Genomic DNA, 17,750 nt, shown 5'->3' with positions numbered 1-17,750 from the left:
AACGATCAACAATTGAAATTCGACGACAACCAGGAAAAGCAAAAAACAAATGTAAAAAGACACTAAGTTAGAAGAACAGTTCGATAGTGGCAGGAAACGACAGATGAAGAAAGATAAGGTCAGCAAAAAGAGCATAAGGCAACGACGACTCTAGGAACCAGGAACGAATAACGTTAACTACGTCCAAGCAGACATTATTGAATATGGACGGGACATCGGGACCGGATTCCCATATACAGACCTATCTTACCTATCGATGCATTCGGCGAATGCGGTCGCAGCGAGGCCATGCTGGGCTGGCGGGACGGTAACCGTACGGACATGCGTGATCCTCGACGCTCCTGGCCGTGCAGCAGTTTATTGTCGCGTAGAAGCGATACATTCATCAAGCGTGGATTCGGAGTATTGAAGATCGTACGATTTTCGCGCCAACGTGCTCTATACAGATGAGAGGGTGAATCAATTAAAAAATATGTTCATAACATGAAGGAAGCGTGCATCAAATATACCGTTGCGATAACTAATATTATATCTCTCGTAGAATTTATGAATTGCATAAGAATGATTTCACCAGGATAGTAAACACGATACAATGAATCACGAACTGGCCAGCATGTACGAGCAACCATGTTTTGTTACCAGCTGCTCTTAAAGGATGGTTTATTGCAGTTCTTAGCAATACATTACTTTCTGTTATGAAATTGAGATCGTCTTCCGCGTGCGTTTGCATCACCCCCTGGTAGCAAATCAACGTGACAGCGGTGCGGTGCTTATCAGTAAGAGACTTGGTGGCACCAGAAGCAGAAAGATAACATTGTACAATACGCGACAAACGTGGCCATCGGAGAGAATGTTTTCCAGTTGAACTTAGAGCTTGGTGCTAGAAGGTTTATGTTAGCTTCATCGTCCGTAGCGGTAAGTGTTTCTGTAGTCGGATAGTGTACATACGATGCCACCAGAAGGAGGGCAAACCATTGAACAACACCAGCCCCATTAATCATGGCTTGCTACACAACATCCTCCGGAGGTGCGTTTTTCGCCGTTGCTATGAAACTGAAGTGTTCATAGTGAGATTTTGCGAACCGCCCTCTCTTGGGCCCGGTTTGGAGAAATCCCGAGAGCAGAGAGTTTCGAGAGCGCAGCGAAACTGTCATTGACAGCTGTTTTTTCGTCTACTTGTTGTGCATACGTGTGCGCTAATGCGTGTGTGTGTGTGCGTGTGTTTCATTGTTGGTCATTCATTCATAATCTAGCCGCGGTCGTGGACAGTTCTGCTGCTGGTAGGTTTCCGTAACTGTATCGTGGAATAAAGTGACCAAAAAGGTAAAATGGCGTAGCGATTGTTTTGTTTAACTAACGCTGCACTCTCGTGCTGATAAATCGGTGCGACGTTGTTCGGTGTGGAGCATCGTGCGAGTGTGCGTACCGAAGGCGACAAGGAAAACAAACGTAATGTTCGCTTCATCGATCAGTCTAGGGTGATTGAACGCGCCAGGGTGTGTTTATACCGAACACTTCGGATTCAGTGGAAGTGTACGATCGAGGCAACGTTACTTGCATGCCGTAGGAACTCCAACGGATCGATGGTAGATATTGTGTTTTAGGGCACTTTACGACAATGGAAGTCTCTGCCAGCAAGTCTTGAGGTAGTTCACGACAGTAGACCGTGCCGTGATGAGAGTTTTATTAAGAGTTCCCGCAACAGACGCCAAATAAGTTCGGTGCTAAAAGTTTGCAATGTATTGATTGAGCATTGTTTATGATTGGCCTTCGATCCGGACTGAATTGGATTTTTTCCCATTGCTTGTGAAGAATGGTATGCCTTAGTTAAGACCACGGGCACTGTACGTTTTCATAGGACACATTTTTTTTTTGTTTTCAATGTCGGAACAAATCAAGTTATTTTTAGTGTACGCATCTGTTATGCCTTTTGTTAGATCATTCAACGATGATGCTAAGTGCGCGAATGTTCGGTTACGACTGATTTAAAGCAAAGCCATTGTTCAAAATACTATTGTGTGGTAAAATAAACCAATCTAACATATTATCGCGATCCCGTCAGTACAACGCGTTGGAATTTAGCGAGTGCGATGGAAAAGAACCTAAATGCATTGAAAGGCCGTCTGTAATAAAAAAAGAGTGTTAAGTCTGTGATCTAAAACATCCTCGACGTAAAACTGCTGGGCATTTCTCCGGTAAACTCAACTGTGAGTGTTTTACACTGGTAAAACCGGTTCCTGCTTCGCATCGATGTGGCGGCCACCACAACGGTTTCTTTGCGCACTATTTTGATGTCAAACATAATGAGGGATGTGGAATCAGTGGAGCGGAATGATTAGTTTGGTCAGCCCCGTTGAATATACCTCTACAATGTACTTTGCCCATAAATGTGAGCAACAGTCTGCAACCGTTTTTATGGCCCATTTTGTGGATCTGTTAATACAAATTTGTCTGCAGTTGGTGGGAACTGACGTACTTTTTTACAATTGTTTGAAATAATAGATAGAACAAACTAGCACAATGTGTTTAGGTTTATGAAACAATCGGTAAATATTCAGTTTATCCTAACCTACCAAACATATAAACATGTACAGGTAATCGTACTTGGCAACGATCGTGGAGTAAATGCAGAACGCCAAGCTGTGTATTATAAATTGCAGGAAATTTTTAAATGCTACTTTTGTAAGCAAATTGATAACTTCTGTTTCATTATCACTTCTAATTTTTTGTTTCATACTTTCGTTTTTTTTTCTTCTAGGTCACGTGGAAACGTGCAGTACCGATTACGGAATCAGTTTGATTATATGTCTTGTATGCTCTTGCATCGTGTCCTACTCGATGGGATGTCATTTGTGGCTGATGACTGACCACAGCACAAAATTCCCAGTAAACAATTATACATCACGATTAACGAAGAAGCATTCTAGTAGAGAATGAACCGCGAACACACATTCAGCACCGGGAAACAGACCAACCCTGTTCAAAATGCCTCTTTCTTCTCGAAGCGTAGCTTCTGGTGGCTACGGGAAATGTTCCACTACGGACAGCGGAAAGAAATTACGGAGGAAAAGCTGTACACCACGCTTCCAGAGCACAGTAGCCATGGATTGGCTGAAACGTTCGAGCGGTTATGGTCAGAGGAAGAACAGCGTGGACCAGACAAGGCGAGTTTTGCTCGTGTTTACTGGAGAGCATTTGGCAAGGAAACTCTGTTCTGGGGCCTAGCATTCTCGGCATTCGAAACTGCCAACCGGGTCGCTCAGCCGCTGTTGCTAGGAGAGTTGGTATCCTACTTTACGCCAAACCAGGACACCATCAGCGAACGAGACGCGTACCTGTACGCGATAGGTGTTATCACCTGTTCGCTGTTATCGGTCATCTCATTTCATCCCTTCATCTTTTACATTTTTCAACTCGGAATGAAGTTTCGCATAGGCGCATCGTGCTTAATTTATAACAAGGTAATGTTTTTGTGACGATTAACGCTCTGGTCCCTTTTGGTCTAGATTTATGGTGCAGATAGTTGGTGTCGAGATGTGTAACACGCCCTTTAATTTGTTTTTTTTCTCGCTTCATCTTTTAGGTACTTAAACTCTCTAAATCGACCACCGCGGGAGATGGACTTAATGGGAAAATCATCAATCTACTTTCGAACGACGTTGGCAAGTTCGATATAGCTTTGTGCTTCGTACATGATCTCTGGAAGGGCCCAATGGAAGCTATCCTTCTTGGCTATTTCATTTATTGTCAAATCGGCTTCTCGGGCTTGCTTGGGATGGCGTTCTTGATGAGTTTTATCCCACTGCAAGCTTGGGTTGGTAAGAAAACGGCCACCTACCGGATGAAGGCAGCTAAACGGACCGATCTGCGTGTACGCTTCATGAATGAAATTATACAAGGCATACAGGTGATCAAAATGTACACGTGGGAAAGCTCTTTCGCCAAGATGATCGAGACGATCCGGCGGAAAGAGATACAAGCGATTCGAGGTGGTGCGTACGTGCGAGCAACGCTCATATCGTTTTTTACCGTATCGCGTGTGTCCATTTTTATCAGCCTGCTGTCGTACACGGTCACCGAGAATGTTATCACTGCCAAAAAGGTCTTCATTGTAACGTCGTTCTACAGCATACTGAACGATTCCATGGTACATTTCTGGCCAATGGCGATTACTTTCTGTGCCGAAGGTTACATCTCGCTCAAACGCATACGTGATTTTCTTCTAACACCCGAAGGAAAATCTTCGATCGCTACAAACACGCAATCGGCTGGAAAGGGAGGAATGAAAAACACGAAAAAAACGATGCGTGCTACCAGCGATAAAGATGGAGGCACGCAAGACCTAAAAGAAAGCAGCCAGCAAAACGGTATCAAAGCTGCAGTAAAAAGTGATGAGATTGATTCTGAACCCTTGCTGCCAAAACGTCTGGTGCAAACGGTGGCAGGTGATAGGAAAGGTATCGTACTCGATAGCGCCACAGCACGTTGGATGTGTCCTTCGGCAGTGTCAGGTGCGACTGTAACCGGTAATGGAAGCGGCAGAGGAGATGGTCCAGAAGAGACTTCAAATATAGGGATAGAATCTGTTAGCTTGACTGTTGATCCTGGAAGATTGTGTGTTCTGGTAGGTCCAGTTGGATCCGGGAAGTCTACTCTACTACAGGTGATTTTAGGAGAGCTTGAGCTGGACGATGGAAGGGTGGAAATTTATGGTACCGTAAGCTATGCCGCTCAAGAACCTTGGCTGTTTGGAGGAAGTGTGCGGAATAACATCCTGTTTACAGAAGAGTACGACGAGCGACGTTATCTGCGAGTGGTACGCGTTTGCGCTCTGGAGAAAGACTTTGAACTGTTCCCGCATGGTGATCAAACGATTGTAGGGGAACGCGGAATTAGTTTAAGCGGAGGACAAAGAGCACGTGTTAATCTGGCCCGTGCCATCTACCGGAAGGCAGACATCTATCTACTGGATGACCCATTATCAGCCGTTGATACACATGTGGGCAAGCATATCTACGAACTGTGTATCCGCGATTTCCTCGCGAATAGTGTATGTGTTTTGGTTACGCATCAATTGCAGTATTTAAAAGATGTTCAGCAGATAGTTCTGATGAATGGTGGGCGAGTGGAAGCTTGTGGAAGCTTTAGAGAACTGAAGAAATCGAATATCGAATCGATCATGGCACTGACGCCTGACGAATCTCCTCTCGAAAATCCAATAGAAAAGGAGCTCAAAAATCTTCGCCCCAGACGGACTAGTGGATCTTCGACTGGTTCTCAGCGTGACGACCTTATGATGGACCTGCTACAGCAAGATAAGCAGGAAGAAGAAAAAGAATCTCAAGGTGGTGCCGGTAGTGTGGGGCTAGCCGTGTACAAAACCTACATAACTGCGGTCAATAGTTGCGGCTGGGTATTTTGGCTAAGTGCACTAATGGTGCTATCGCAAATCGTTGTCAGTGGAGTGGACATTTTTGTGGCAGAATGGGTGAATTGGGAAGAACAAGTTGCAGGCATTCCTCCTGAGTTTGATTTGAATGATAATCATACGATCTTGAGTTCTCGTGATGTGCGCATTTTGCTCCAGGAGCAAACTAATGTCAGTAACTTCATTGAACGTCAGCAGTACATTTGGATTTACAGTGGATTAATAATACTGCTGGTAATCTTAGTTGTGCAACGATCGTTTTCGTTCTTTTACGTCTGTCTTCGTATATCCGTAAATCTACACGATCGTTTGTTCCGTGGATTAACCCGTGCAACTATGCACTTCTTCAATACAAATCCTTCAGGTAGGATTCTTAATCGATTTTCCAAAGATATTGGTTCGATCGACTCTACGCTGCCGATGGCCCTGCTAGACTGCGTCATAGTAAGTTTCGCGGAGACTCAAATAAATGTAGGTTTGCCTCGGAGATCTAACTGATGTATTTTTTCTTACAGTTTTTTCTGGAAATGATCGCGGTTGTAGCAGTAGTCTCGATCGTCAACTATTGGTTCCTTCTTCCAACGGCGATTGTGGCTGTGATAATGTACTATATTCGACATATGTATCTAAACACATCACGGGTGGTAAAGCGCATCGAATCTGTCAACCGATCGCCCCTCTTCTCACACACAAATGCCACACTTCAAGGACTCTCGACGATACGTGCTTTTGGTGCAGAAGCAGTGCTTAGACATGAGTTTAACGAATTTCTGGATGTGAACTCGTCCGCTTGGTACATGTTTATCTCTACCAGTCGTGCTTTTGCGTTGTGGCTCGATCTGGTGTGCGTTTTGTACATCGGTGTCGTAACGATAAGCTTTCTCATCGGGAATAGCCAGCAAATGCTCGGTGGAAGCGTTGGATTGGCCATTACGAAGACGATTAGCTTGGTCGGTATGTGCCAGTGGGGGATGCGGCAATCGGCAGAATTGGAAAATCAGATGGTTTCGGTGGAGCGAGTGAATGAGTATACAAATCTACCTTCCGAACCACCGCTCGAGACGGCTCCAAAACACCGACCTCAACGTAACTGGCCCGAGTTCGGTGCGATACGGTTTATCAACGTAGATCTACGCTACAATGAGGACGGTGAACGTGTACTGAGGGATCTTAATTTTACCATTCGTTCCAATGAAAAGGTTGGAATCGTGGGACGAACCGGGGCCGGTAAATCATCTCTCATACAGGCACTGTTCCGTTTGGCACCGTTTGAGGGAAACATCGAGATCGACGACATTGATACGAAAACATTGGGATTGCGAGACTTGCGGAACAAAATATCGATCATACCGCAGGATCCAATCTTGTTTTCCGGCACACTGCGCAGCAATTTGGATCCTTTCGATCAACGCAAGGACGACGAACTGTGGAATGCGCTAGATCAGGTTGAACTGAAGGAAGCGGTATCTTCGCTGGCTGGCGGTTTGGAGTGTCGGATGTCGGACGGCGGAAGTAATTTTAGCATGGGCCAAAGGCAGTTGGTTTGTCTTGCAAGAGCGATTCTGCGTAACAATAAAATCCTCGTATTAGATGAAGCTACTGCCAATGTTGACCCTGAGTAAGTATTTGCGATCAAAACAGTATATTGAGTGTGGTTCTAAGTGTTTTCCTTCTTTTTTTTGTTACAGAACGGACAAACTTATTCAATCTACTATTCGAACAAAATTCGCCCATTGCACAGTATTAACTATTGCGCATCGATTACACACGGTTATGGATAGCGATCGGGTATTGGTGATGGACACAGGACGCGTAGTCGAATTTGGACATCCGCACGAGCTTCTGCATGGTCCGATTGGTTATCTTCGCCGTCTAGTAGATCAAACCGGAGTAGCTACTGCGGCAATGTTGATGCGTACTGCCGAGGATAACTTTAAAAAATCTAGCGCAAGACAAACAGAAGCAATCACCCTGGGACTGTCATAAGCATGCATAATAAGCATACGGCAATTTTTTAGGGACATATTGCGATCAATGTTTGAGATTATTTCATTATGCATTGTTTCCATAGGGCAAAAGTTTTGAAAAGCATCAACAAGCAAGATAGGAATAAAATATGAATGATGAAAAGTCTTGTTTCAATTCCATAGAAATACGCGCTGCGCGTTACTTAAACAATAATGCCTTAACTTTTGTCATAAATGTAGTAATGTAATAAAAAGTATATCAAACTAATTCGTCTAACTTTTTCTATAGCATAGTTTTTTTTATAAAACATGATTGCTGGATATTGATTGTAAATGTCCAATGGCATCACATTTGCCAGCAGCTAGTGAAAAGAGGAAAGAATTTTCCACAATTCTTTTCCAGTTCGTTTTTACCGACCGTTTTCAGCACCAATACACTGTGTTGCGAGCAGAATAAGAAAAGTCGCAATGCGACAAGTGACCTCATGAATTTCACATCGCACGAGGATAACGTCTAGCCGAGAACTAACGTATCGAATTGCTACTTCAACTATATTGTAATGCAACATAAAATGGCCTGAGAGTGCTGCTATTGGAAGAAAGATTTCGCTTATGTTACGAAAATTCCCGTCTTACTTAGTCAAACCAGGAGATCTTTGTGAATGAGCAAAAAGAGAGACCAAAACCTCCGAACCAGTTGGTGTATCTGCTGAAAGGTATACAGTTAAGAGAGAAGAGAATGGTCAGACCAATCAAGAATCGTTTTGTCTCAATCGAATGAAATGAGTTTAACATTGCAAACAATTTTTGATAAACATACTAACAAAAATACATGGTAACGAGTGGAGCAAAAGGACGTACGTTCGGCATAGCGTCAAAGAAAATTGGGCATAATTTCCCACCAATGTTGAGTATTGAGAATCAACTGGGTGTGTATGGGAGCGTTATGAGAGAATAGCGATGAGAGTGCGATTAAAACGTGGTGTGCATGGGGCGCTACAGCACGCGGTTCGCGCTTTAGTTCGAGCAAGTTCGCGGGTGAAACACGCGCATCGTTCTTCGTGTAAATTTTTCGTAGGCCATTGTTTACATACCGGCCTGGTAAATATATTCTCCATTAAACGTAACAAAGCATTCAAGGTAAAGAATATGTGGCAAGATTTAAACATTGTGTATACGTCGCAATCGTACTAAAAGATAACGAAACAAGTGTATAACAATACGTGTAAATCTCCATGAGGCCCAAAAGTGTGAAAACCATGCTGGTGTATGGAGATATTTAATTCGTTCAATTAATCTGCTGTGTAAACTTTATCTTTCTATTTGACCCGTAGAATTGACACAAATCAATTGGCACCAACCGGGAACGGTTCAAGTTAAACCGACATTGACGGGCCTCATGCCGCGCCCGGTATTGCGTCCTCCGTGTCGCAATGAAGAATGATTAATAGGGGACAATGCCGCACAAGAAGGTACCAAACGGCGAGAGCGCACGTACGTCGCGTCGTTGTCGTCTACGAACGAACTAATGGTGTGTGTGGCAAACAAAATCGTTGGCGATTGACCGTGAGTTATCTTTTGTTTTGATTCAGTGCGTCGTTCGCTTCCTTGTCCTGACCAGTTGGCCGGATGAGAATTGAACTCCCCGTTTGTTGGCGTCATCATTCATACACATCACAAGCCAGTTTCAGCCAGTGCGCCGCCGTATTATCATAAGGGGATATGTTCCCGCGAGTGGTTGAGTCTATTTCTATAGAAACATCTCTTCTAATATTGCAAATAGGATCGTAGTGAGTGGGACGTGAGACTTTAACTTCTTTCCCCAAAAGAATTTCGGGTTGAAGCAACATTAGTCAGTGTGAAACAACTGACCAAATAGATAATTTCTTGCTACCATGTGCTTCCCAAACTACTCGCTTATTGATCTGTCTCGCACGTGCCAGCACGTGGTACGGTGTTGTATCTTGTAAAACAAAGTTCAGCTGTTACGCACGGTCGTTGAACCTAAAACTAATTGGTAGATTTTGTTCCAAAACTGAGTGGCCTTCCTCTACAGTATGTTTGCAATACAATTTCAAATAAATCAATGTACTTGGAAGCATGTGCGGCGACTAAATTCGGTGCCGTTGATTCGTTGTCAAACGAGCATCTACGAAATGTTTTCAAAAGGATTAAAGACTGGCTAGGCTGGCTGGCGATAATGTCGAGAGATAAGAGTAAAGAATTCTCGACGCTCGACGCCTGTCATACATTTGAGTGCATTAACGAAAGAACCCACGGCATCATCGCAAGATCATGACTTGAATGAGGGAGAAACTCCTCATCTCCTGTGTGTGTTTAGTAATGCTTTTCATATAATTGAATAAGTCTGCCTAACTTAACGTTTTACTTCTTGCAGCGTTTTTTTTCTGTTGTGCTGTGAAGTTCGCAGTGAATTGATTACCAAGCTTGGTCTTGCGTGTAGCGTTTTCACCTTTGTTCTGTGATTTGACAAGTTAAATAGCAGCAATGAGAAATGAGATAGCGTGTGTATGCTTAGCACATTTGCATACATAATGCGCGCTTTGGCGAACGTTTAAAGATGCTGCTGCTAGACTAACTGATAAAGTGACCTCGGCGTGTGCGTCCAGCGACAAAGTGATAAGTCATACAGTGCTCGGAAGCCTGCAGTGGTACACCTTCTGGGAGTGGTTTCCCTTCATTTTACTGTTTGCTAGTGGATTCTCATGCCCACACCGAAATGAATCCAGCCGAGTATGATCAGGACACAAAAATACACGATCTCCGCCGGGAGGCTAACCCGGTCACGAAAGCAGACCCAGTGTCTTGGTACACTTTCTGGTGGTTGAAGAATCTATTCCAGACGGGCCTGAAGCGCCCCATCGAGGAATCCGATATTTACGAGACGATTTCAAACCATCAGAGCGCACAACTGTCCTATCAGTTTGAGAGTTACTGGAAAGCGGAACAGAAAGCCAGCAGCCAGCCCAGTTTTCTGCGGGTCATTTATCGAATATATTGGCGATCGATACTTGGCTATGGATCGATGTATACCCTCGTTGACTTACTTGCCAGGTATGAAGACTAGAGGCGGAAAGCATGACTTATCTCATTATTACGCAAGCAACATTCACATTCATTTCCCTACAGAATCCTTCAACCACAGTGCCTTGGAGGATTGGTGTCCTATTTTGCTCCTGGACAGCAGGACATTGCTAAGGAGGAAGCCTATTACTATGCTATCGGGATCATTCTATGCTCGCTGGTACCGGTAGCCATCTTCCATCACTTTATCCTGTACATATTTCAAATCGGAATGAAGATTCGTGTCGCATGCTGTTCACTGCTCTACAAAAAGGTACGTATCGTGTGTAAAAACGCTATACGGGACACAAAAGCCCACGGACGGTGTCTTGGCAACAAAAGACAAAAACGCGACGAAGGTTGAGTTGAGAGGAAGCAAAACAAACGAAAAAGGAAAGAAAAAAACGAACGAACTGGCGACTGCATGGCGGCGCGCTAGAGGATTGCAGCTTAACATGCACAATTTAATCAATTATGCAACAATTTCCGCAACAAATCGTTGGCGCCACTGCGAACATTGAGCACAGCTTCCTTTTTTTATTGTTTTTTATTTATTCGATCTGCAGCCTGCGAAGCGGACGCCTGCAGAAGTGCTAGCGACACTCTGAACGATGCGAGGCTAAAAGTTGTAGACAAGTCGTTGCAGTTTTGCTTGCATTTGCAGTCCATTTGTGCATCTCGTGAACAGCAGACGAATGGAAAACGCTACAAAAACATATTGTTTGTAATAAATTATTGAAAAGTAGTCCCGGACCGATATCCTTCATAGTTAATCCGTTAACGACTGTTCCCAGTGCTGTTGTAGTGCTTGATTTAGGTGGAGAAAATGCAATGTAATTTATTTAGATTTTCCACGTTATTTATTGCCTGCCGTTTGTGCTTTCCCTTCCCATCGTAATCCAGGCGCTGCGAATAACGAAAGCAGCAGGAACGGACGGTATGACCGGGCAGGTGATCAATTTGATGTCTAACGATGTGGCCAAATTTGACACAGCCACCGGCTTTGTACATGACATCTGGAAAGGGTTAATTGAGTTGCTGGTGCTGGGGTTCTTCATTTACAGACAGATTGCCATATCGGGACTGTTTGGCATTGCATTTTTGCTCAGCTTCATTCCTTTGCAGGGTAAGTTTTTGTTGTGCACTTTCCAACCCACTTTCATCTGAGCATTTACTAAATTTAAATAAAACACAGTATTTGCCATAATGAAAAATTAATACTACAACATTAAAAATTAAATGATGCAATAGAACAACTACGAATATATGAAGCGAAATTCAGATAAATGTATGTTTCTTTTAGCGTGGCTTGGCAAGAAGGCGGCACTTTATCGGTTGAAAACGGCCAATCGAACCGACCGGAGGATACAGTTTATGAACGAAATCATACAGGGTATTCAAGTGATAAAGATGTACGCCTGGGAGGATAGCTTTAGCCGCATGGTGGACCGTATCCGGCGGAAGGAGGTGAACGGGATACGGGGAACACTATTTATACGCGCCGGCCTGCTATCGTTCAATCTCGTTTCACGTGTGGCCATCTTTCTAAGCTTAGTCGCGTACGTCCTGTACGGAAACGTATTCACCGCAAAGCGGGTGTTCATCGTGACCTCCTACTTTAACTGGCTATACAGCTCGATGCTACACTTTTGGCCGCTGGCACTGACATCCGTTCACGAGGGACTGGTGTCGATAAGACGAATACAGAACTTTCTGTTGCTCGACGAGCGAAAATTTGGGCCGGATCGGTCCAAGCAGACGACTGTGCATGAAACAGCGGTAGATGAGAGTGCTCGCGAGTTGCTGCGCCCTGTCCGGAACGGGAACGGAGTGGACAGCGTGGCAAACTCAACACCGGAAGGAAACGCCCGCAGCAACAGCAAAAGTGTACCTCGCAGCAGGCGCTTCATTAACAGAAAAGCTGTAACGCGACAAGGAATTTTTATGCGCAACGCCACGGCACTCTGGGAAAAGGATTTGCCAGCTTCCGATGGTGAAGTTAATGTACGAGGTACCGTATGGCTACGCATAGCTGTTTTATAATCGGGTCTGTTTTGCGAGGGAAACCCAAACAGCATGCTAAAAAAGCTCTTTACTGTTATTTGCAGCTGGTGGCATAAAACACGTGACGCTGACTGTGGACAAGACGATGCCGTGCGTAATCGTTGGTTCGGTAGGGAGCGGTAAATCGACCATGCTTCAGGTTATCCTCGGTGAGCTCGAGCTGGACGACGGACGATTGGAAATCAATGGGAACCTTAGCTACGCACCACAGGAACCCTGGCTGTTCGAGGGAACGGTTAAAAACAATATCGTCTTCACCGAGGACTACCAGGAAAAGCGATACCGGGAGGTCGTATCGGTTTGTGCTTTGGATCGAGATTTCCAGCTGCTCCCGAACGGAGATCTAACGATCGTCGGTGAGCGAGGCATTAGCTTGAGCGGTGGGCAACGTGCTCGGATCAGCCTGGCCAGAGCCATTTACCGCCGGGCGGACGTTTACCTTCTTGACGACCCATTATCCGCGGTGGATGCCCACGTGGGTAAGCACATCTTTGAGGAGTGTATCGTGAAGTATTTAAAGGTGAGATAAAGAAACTAAGCTAAAGTTTATTTTATTCTTGGGTAGCTTTTTTAAATCACGATGTATTGAAGTATTGATGTTTTCCAAACCACGATTCGTTTGTAGAATTTCAAACTATATTGAATGAACTGCAAAAAAAAAACACGAAGAAGAGACGCGTGTTTCGTGAGCGTTTTCCCAAACGAGAGCGTGCTGGTAGCAACTATTTCACCCATATTTTGCCCTTGATTGCCTACAATTTCTTTGTTCACTACTCAGCACGAGGCTTACAATATTTCCAGTTGCTCGAAAGCATATGCATATGGTTCTTCTCACACGGGGCCTCATAAACTATGTTGGAAAAAACAAAAACAAAAACTACTCGTAAAAGTTTAGCAAAGCGTAAAAACGCCTTTGAACGCTTCTTCAACCCTGGTTCGGTCCGTCAATATAAACACGACAAAAAAACACATAATACCGCAGTAGCTTACACACAAATTTTCAATTGCAGGAAAAAGTTTGCGTGCTGGTAACGCACCAGCTCCAATACTTAAAGGACATGAAGCATGTCGTGCTAATGAATATGGGAAGCGTGGAACAGCAGGGACCATTCCGCACGCTGGCAGAATCGGGGCACTTTTCCACCATGCTGACCGAACCGCAACATGAAGATGGCGGACGGGAACGGAAACAAAGCAACGACGCATCGCCGTCTGATGATCCGTCTACATTGCCCTCAACGGTGGGACAGCACAACGGTGCTTCAGAGCAATTTTGCAGCACCCTAGACGGGCAAACCGGCCAACAGCTACGGAAAGTCGATAGTGTCGCGAACAATGGGATTGAATACGATACCACCACCATCAGCATTGATATCAGCGGTAAAACCGAGGCGCATAGAATGACGGTAGGTGTAACGTGCTATTTTCGCCTGTTTTTTTTATCTATCTACTACATGTCGCGTATGGCTATACTCGGGAGTGACCACTGCATTGCCCGCGAATTAGAAAAATGGACAATTTTCTTATCCGGCTCTAGATCGGTGACCACATACGAAGGTTCCGTAGTGTTATTTTTTACATTTCAAAATTGAAATGAATTCGATTTCACTCATCCCAAGAGGGAGCGGCTGCACGGATATTGCTTTCCAGGGACTGCCACCCTTCGTTTCTAGACGGCACTGTACCGGTGGCAATGTAATTTGAATATTTTAACACGATAACTAAACGCGATGTAGCAGCGAGAACCGCATAGGGATTTATAGTGATGCGTTTATTGAATATTTAAATGCGCAACAAAACCAGTAATTGTCTCTAATGTATTATACTGTGTGGCGTTAATTGGCGCGTGTGTTACATAGTTAACTTATGAACGCACAGTACCATAATTTGTAATGCTACATTTATATGTTTTGTAACACTTCTCAATCACCAGGAACGAAGACTCTCCATTCATCCAACACCGGCCCAACATCAGCCAGCGCATCAACAGCACCAGTCCATTTACCAACCATCCCCATTTTCCTCGAGCAGCATGGTTTTCGATGGGTACGATGACCGCGAGGAACGTCGTGGTGCGAAGAAAAGATCAAACCCATCTCAGGACGATCCAAATCACCTCCATGGAGAATCACAACTAACCGGTCGTATCGGATGGCGAGTGTACAAGAGCTTCTTCGTAGCGGTGGAAAGCAACCTTTTGCTTGTGTTGGCCGTTGTCCTGTTTCTATTGGCCCAGGCCAGCATGAGTGGTATCGATTACTACATCTCCCAGTGGTAAGTGTACATTAATATCAACATCAAGCCGGCCAGCGAGAGCAACAAACGTGTCGATTGGTGCTAATAACCAGGCTTCCAATCGTAATGGTCCAACACTCCAAAAAGGGGATGTTCCTGAAAGAGTAATTCTGTGATGGACGTGACCATTAGGAGTCAGTGTGTAGTAAAAAAATGAAGTTTGGATTTTTTTTAGCGAAACCCATCACTGCGGACTGCGTTGAACCACCATCACCCCAAATCATCCGTTTGTGTATCATCATTATCAATCGTAAAATTCTTCTGTAACCCTGCTTTCTTAGTGCATTGACCTTAAAGAACCAATGAGCTAGCGAATTAGATAAATTGCAGAGCAATTCGTTTGCACGAACAAGTTTGTAAATAGACAATTAGTTAGTGAAACAGAGAGTATAGGAATTTAGATAGTTCAAATTGGTTTTCAGTAACGCAAACCAGGGTTTAGAAACATAAAACTCTCTGTTCGTAGAGCAATCTAAGCGATCCCATTCACTCGGTTCACTCAAGCACTTGTTCAGACGTGATGTTCATATGATGCGAAAGGATTAACATTCATTCGCTTTCTTTTCCTTTCGCTGTGTGAACTGTGAACGTTTCTTTTCGATTGCAGGGTAAACTGGGAAGAGTACTCGAGCGCTCTCGAGCGGTTGAAAAGCAATCGAACTGAGATGGGTGCTGACCGTAACATTAGTGACAACCATGACGTTATTCTTCCGATCCCGCCCAAGCTGGAAGGAAGCATCTTTACCCGATTGTCCCGCCACCAGTACATACTGATCTATGCGATTGCGATGCTGTTTATGTTTGTGCTCTCTTTGAGCCGCTCCTTTCTATTCTTCTACATTTGTCTGCGGGCCACGATACGGTTGCATGATCGGCTTTTCCGCGGCATTACCCGTGCCACAATGTACTTCTTCAACACAAACCCATCCGGCCGGATACTGAACCGATTTTCACGAGATATTGGTTGCATCGATACCTTTCTTCCGTTTGCGATGATGGACTGCATTCTGGTAAGTACGCACAGCAAGTCTTCTAGCAGCAACACTGTGCTCACCAAACGAAATTTTATTCTTTATACTTTTCATCACGCAAACGTCGCAGTTCTTTGTTGAATTTTTGGCGATCATCGTGCTGGTAGCGCTGGTGAACTATTGGCTTCTGTTCCCAACACTGATCATGGCCATAATTTTCTACTTCTTGCGTCATATATACACCAACACTGCCCGCAGCATCAAGCGGGTAGAGGCATCGAGTAGGTGTAGAAACATAAATCTATAGAATATTCTACAGAAACTTCTCACAAATTATTTCTCAAACTTTGTTATGCGCTTTCCAGCGAGGAGCCCTATATTCTCTCATGCGAATGCGTCCTTTCAAGGTCTTAGTACCATCCGTGCATTCGGGGTGGAAAAAATTCTGGCAGACGAGTTCGATAAGCATCAAGATTTGAACACCTCGGCGTGGTATCTCTTTCTGGCGACAACACGCGCATTCGCCCAATGGTTGGAGCTGGTGTGTGTTTTGTACATCGCCGTGGTAACTTTAAGTTTTTTGATGGTGGAAAATTGTAAGTAGTCCATACGGGAGGTATTTCACTAACATTAATCGATTGCTATTACCTTGCTTTCCATCCATCCTTGACACGATAGCAATGAGTGGCAATGTTGGGTTGGCTATCACACAAGTGTTTAACCTGATCTTCATGTGCCAATGGGGTATGCGACAAACGGCGGAATTGGAAAATCAAATGACATCCGTCGAACGTGTGGTAGAGTACGCCGAGGTCGAACCCGAAGCATCGCTGCTGTCAGTCGGAAAACACAAACCTCCTGCCGGTTGGCCGGCAATGGGATCGATGCGGTTCGAGCACTTTTCGCTGCGTTACTCGCCACATTCCAATTTGGTTCTGAGAGACCTCAATATGACAATAGAGGCGGGCGAAAAGATAGGAATCGTCGGCCGCACCGGTGCAGGCAAATCGTCCATCATTCAGGCACTGTTCCGGTTGGCGGTTAACGAAGGTATAATACGCATCGATGGTGTTGACATTGGCACGCTGGGATTGCACGATCTGCGCAAACGGATCTCCATTATTCCACAAGATCCGATTCTGTTTTCCGGTACGGTGCGAGAAAATTTAGATCCATTCAAGCAGCACGGTGACGACGCGCTTTGGAATGCACTAGAATATGTGAAACTGAAGGAGGTAGTTAAGGCGATGGAGGGAACGCTGAATGGTAAAATGTCAGATGGTGGTACAAACTTTAGCATGGGTCAACGTCAGCTAGTGTGTTTGGCCCGCGCTATTCTCCGCAACAATCCTATCCTGATTCTCGATGAAGCCACTGCCAACGTCGATCCAGAGTATGTAACAAAGTGTTTAGCGGAAGTTGTAACACACACACACACACACACACAAACACACACACTCACAGATACTTATTTAACTTGTCTCTCTTGTTACAGAACCGATGAATTGATACAAAAAACCATCCGAGATCAATTCGAGCAGTGCACTGTTCTGACAATAGCTCATCGTTTACAAACCGTAATGGACAGCGATCGTGTGCTGGTAATGGATGCTGGCAGAGCAGTGGAATATGCGCATCCGTTCGAGCTTTTGCAACGTCCCGATGGCGCACTGAAGCGGTTGGTAAACAAGATGGGAGATTCTACCGCCCAACAATTAACCGATATAGCTTATCAAGCCTATACGAAACGATTGACGCAACCGATTGATTCCGCAGCGGACAGTTCCACTACAGCGGGAATGTAACTTCCCGCGGTCCTCGAAGACGCAGAGATTTTTTTTTCGGATAACCTATGTACCTCACTAGCATGTACTAAACGAATGTAACCGGCAAGTTTATCAAGTAATAAACGAATATCAGCGTTTTGTCAATTTTGGCACG

General features: G+C 44.6%; 2 protein-coding genes across 2 annotated transcripts; both read left to right on the top strand.

The window, feature by feature from the left end:
* The first annotated feature begins 2,933 nt into the window (after nt 1-2,933).
* Nucleotides 2,934-7,414, top strand: LOC128710364 (ATP-binding cassette sub-family C member 4). The gene is made up of 4 exons (XM_053805417.1): nt 2,934-3,461; nt 3,584-5,872; nt 5,944-7,046; nt 7,117-7,414. Exons 1-4 carry the CDS (start codon nt 2,934-2,936, stop codon nt 7,412-7,414), a joined length of 4,218 nt encoding a protein of 1,405 aa, XP_053661392.1.
* Nucleotides 7,415-10,135: 2,721 nt separating this feature from the next.
* Nucleotides 10,136-17,614, top strand: LOC128718135 (ATP-binding cassette subfamily C member 4-like). Its single transcript, XM_053811808.1, has 12 exons — nt 10,136-10,470; nt 10,546-10,753; nt 11,383-11,605; nt 11,783-12,490; nt 12,588-13,063; nt 13,554-13,949; nt 14,477-14,817; nt 15,446-15,848; nt 15,940-16,090; nt 16,175-16,405; nt 16,488-17,202; nt 17,305-17,614. Exons 1-12 carry the CDS (start codon nt 10,136-10,138, stop codon nt 17,612-17,614), a joined length of 4,497 nt encoding a protein of 1,498 aa, XP_053667783.1.
* The last annotated feature ends 136 nt before the right edge of the window (nt 17,615-17,750 follow it).

The sequence above is a fragment of the Anopheles marshallii genome, chromosome 2 (genome assembly GCF_943734725.1).
Source record: "Anopheles marshallii chromosome 2, idAnoMarsDA_429_01, whole genome shotgun sequence".
In the NCBI taxonomy this organism is placed as follows: domain Eukaryota; kingdom Metazoa; phylum Arthropoda; class Insecta; order Diptera; family Culicidae; genus Anopheles; species Anopheles marshallii.
Note: the sequence above shows the minus strand (reverse complement) of the source record. Positions and strands in the feature narration are given on the sequence as shown.

Coding starts and splice junctions, on each gene's coding strand:
- LOC128710364 (XM_053805417.1), top strand. CDS start 2,934: ATGAACCGCGAACACACATTCAGCACCGGGAAACAGACCAACCCTGTT. Junction 5,873..5,943: donor CCCTGCTAGACTGCGTCATA/GTAAGTTTCGCG, acceptor TTTTTCTTACAG/TTTTTTCTGGAAATGATCGC. Junction 7,047..7,116: donor ACTGCCAATGTTGACCCTGA/GTAAGTATTTGC, acceptor TTTTTGTTACAG/AACGGACAAACTTATTCAAT.
- LOC128718135 (XM_053811808.1), top strand. CDS start 10,136: ATGAATCCAGCCGAGTATGATCAGGACACAAAAATACACGATCTCCGC. Junction 12,491..12,587: donor TGGTGAAGTTAATGTACGAG/GTACCGTATGGC, acceptor TGTTATTTGCAG/CTGGTGGCATAAAACACGTG. Junction 13,064..13,553: donor GTATCGTGAAGTATTTAAAG/GTGAGATAAAGA, acceptor TTTCAATTGCAG/GAAAAAGTTTGCGTGCTGGT.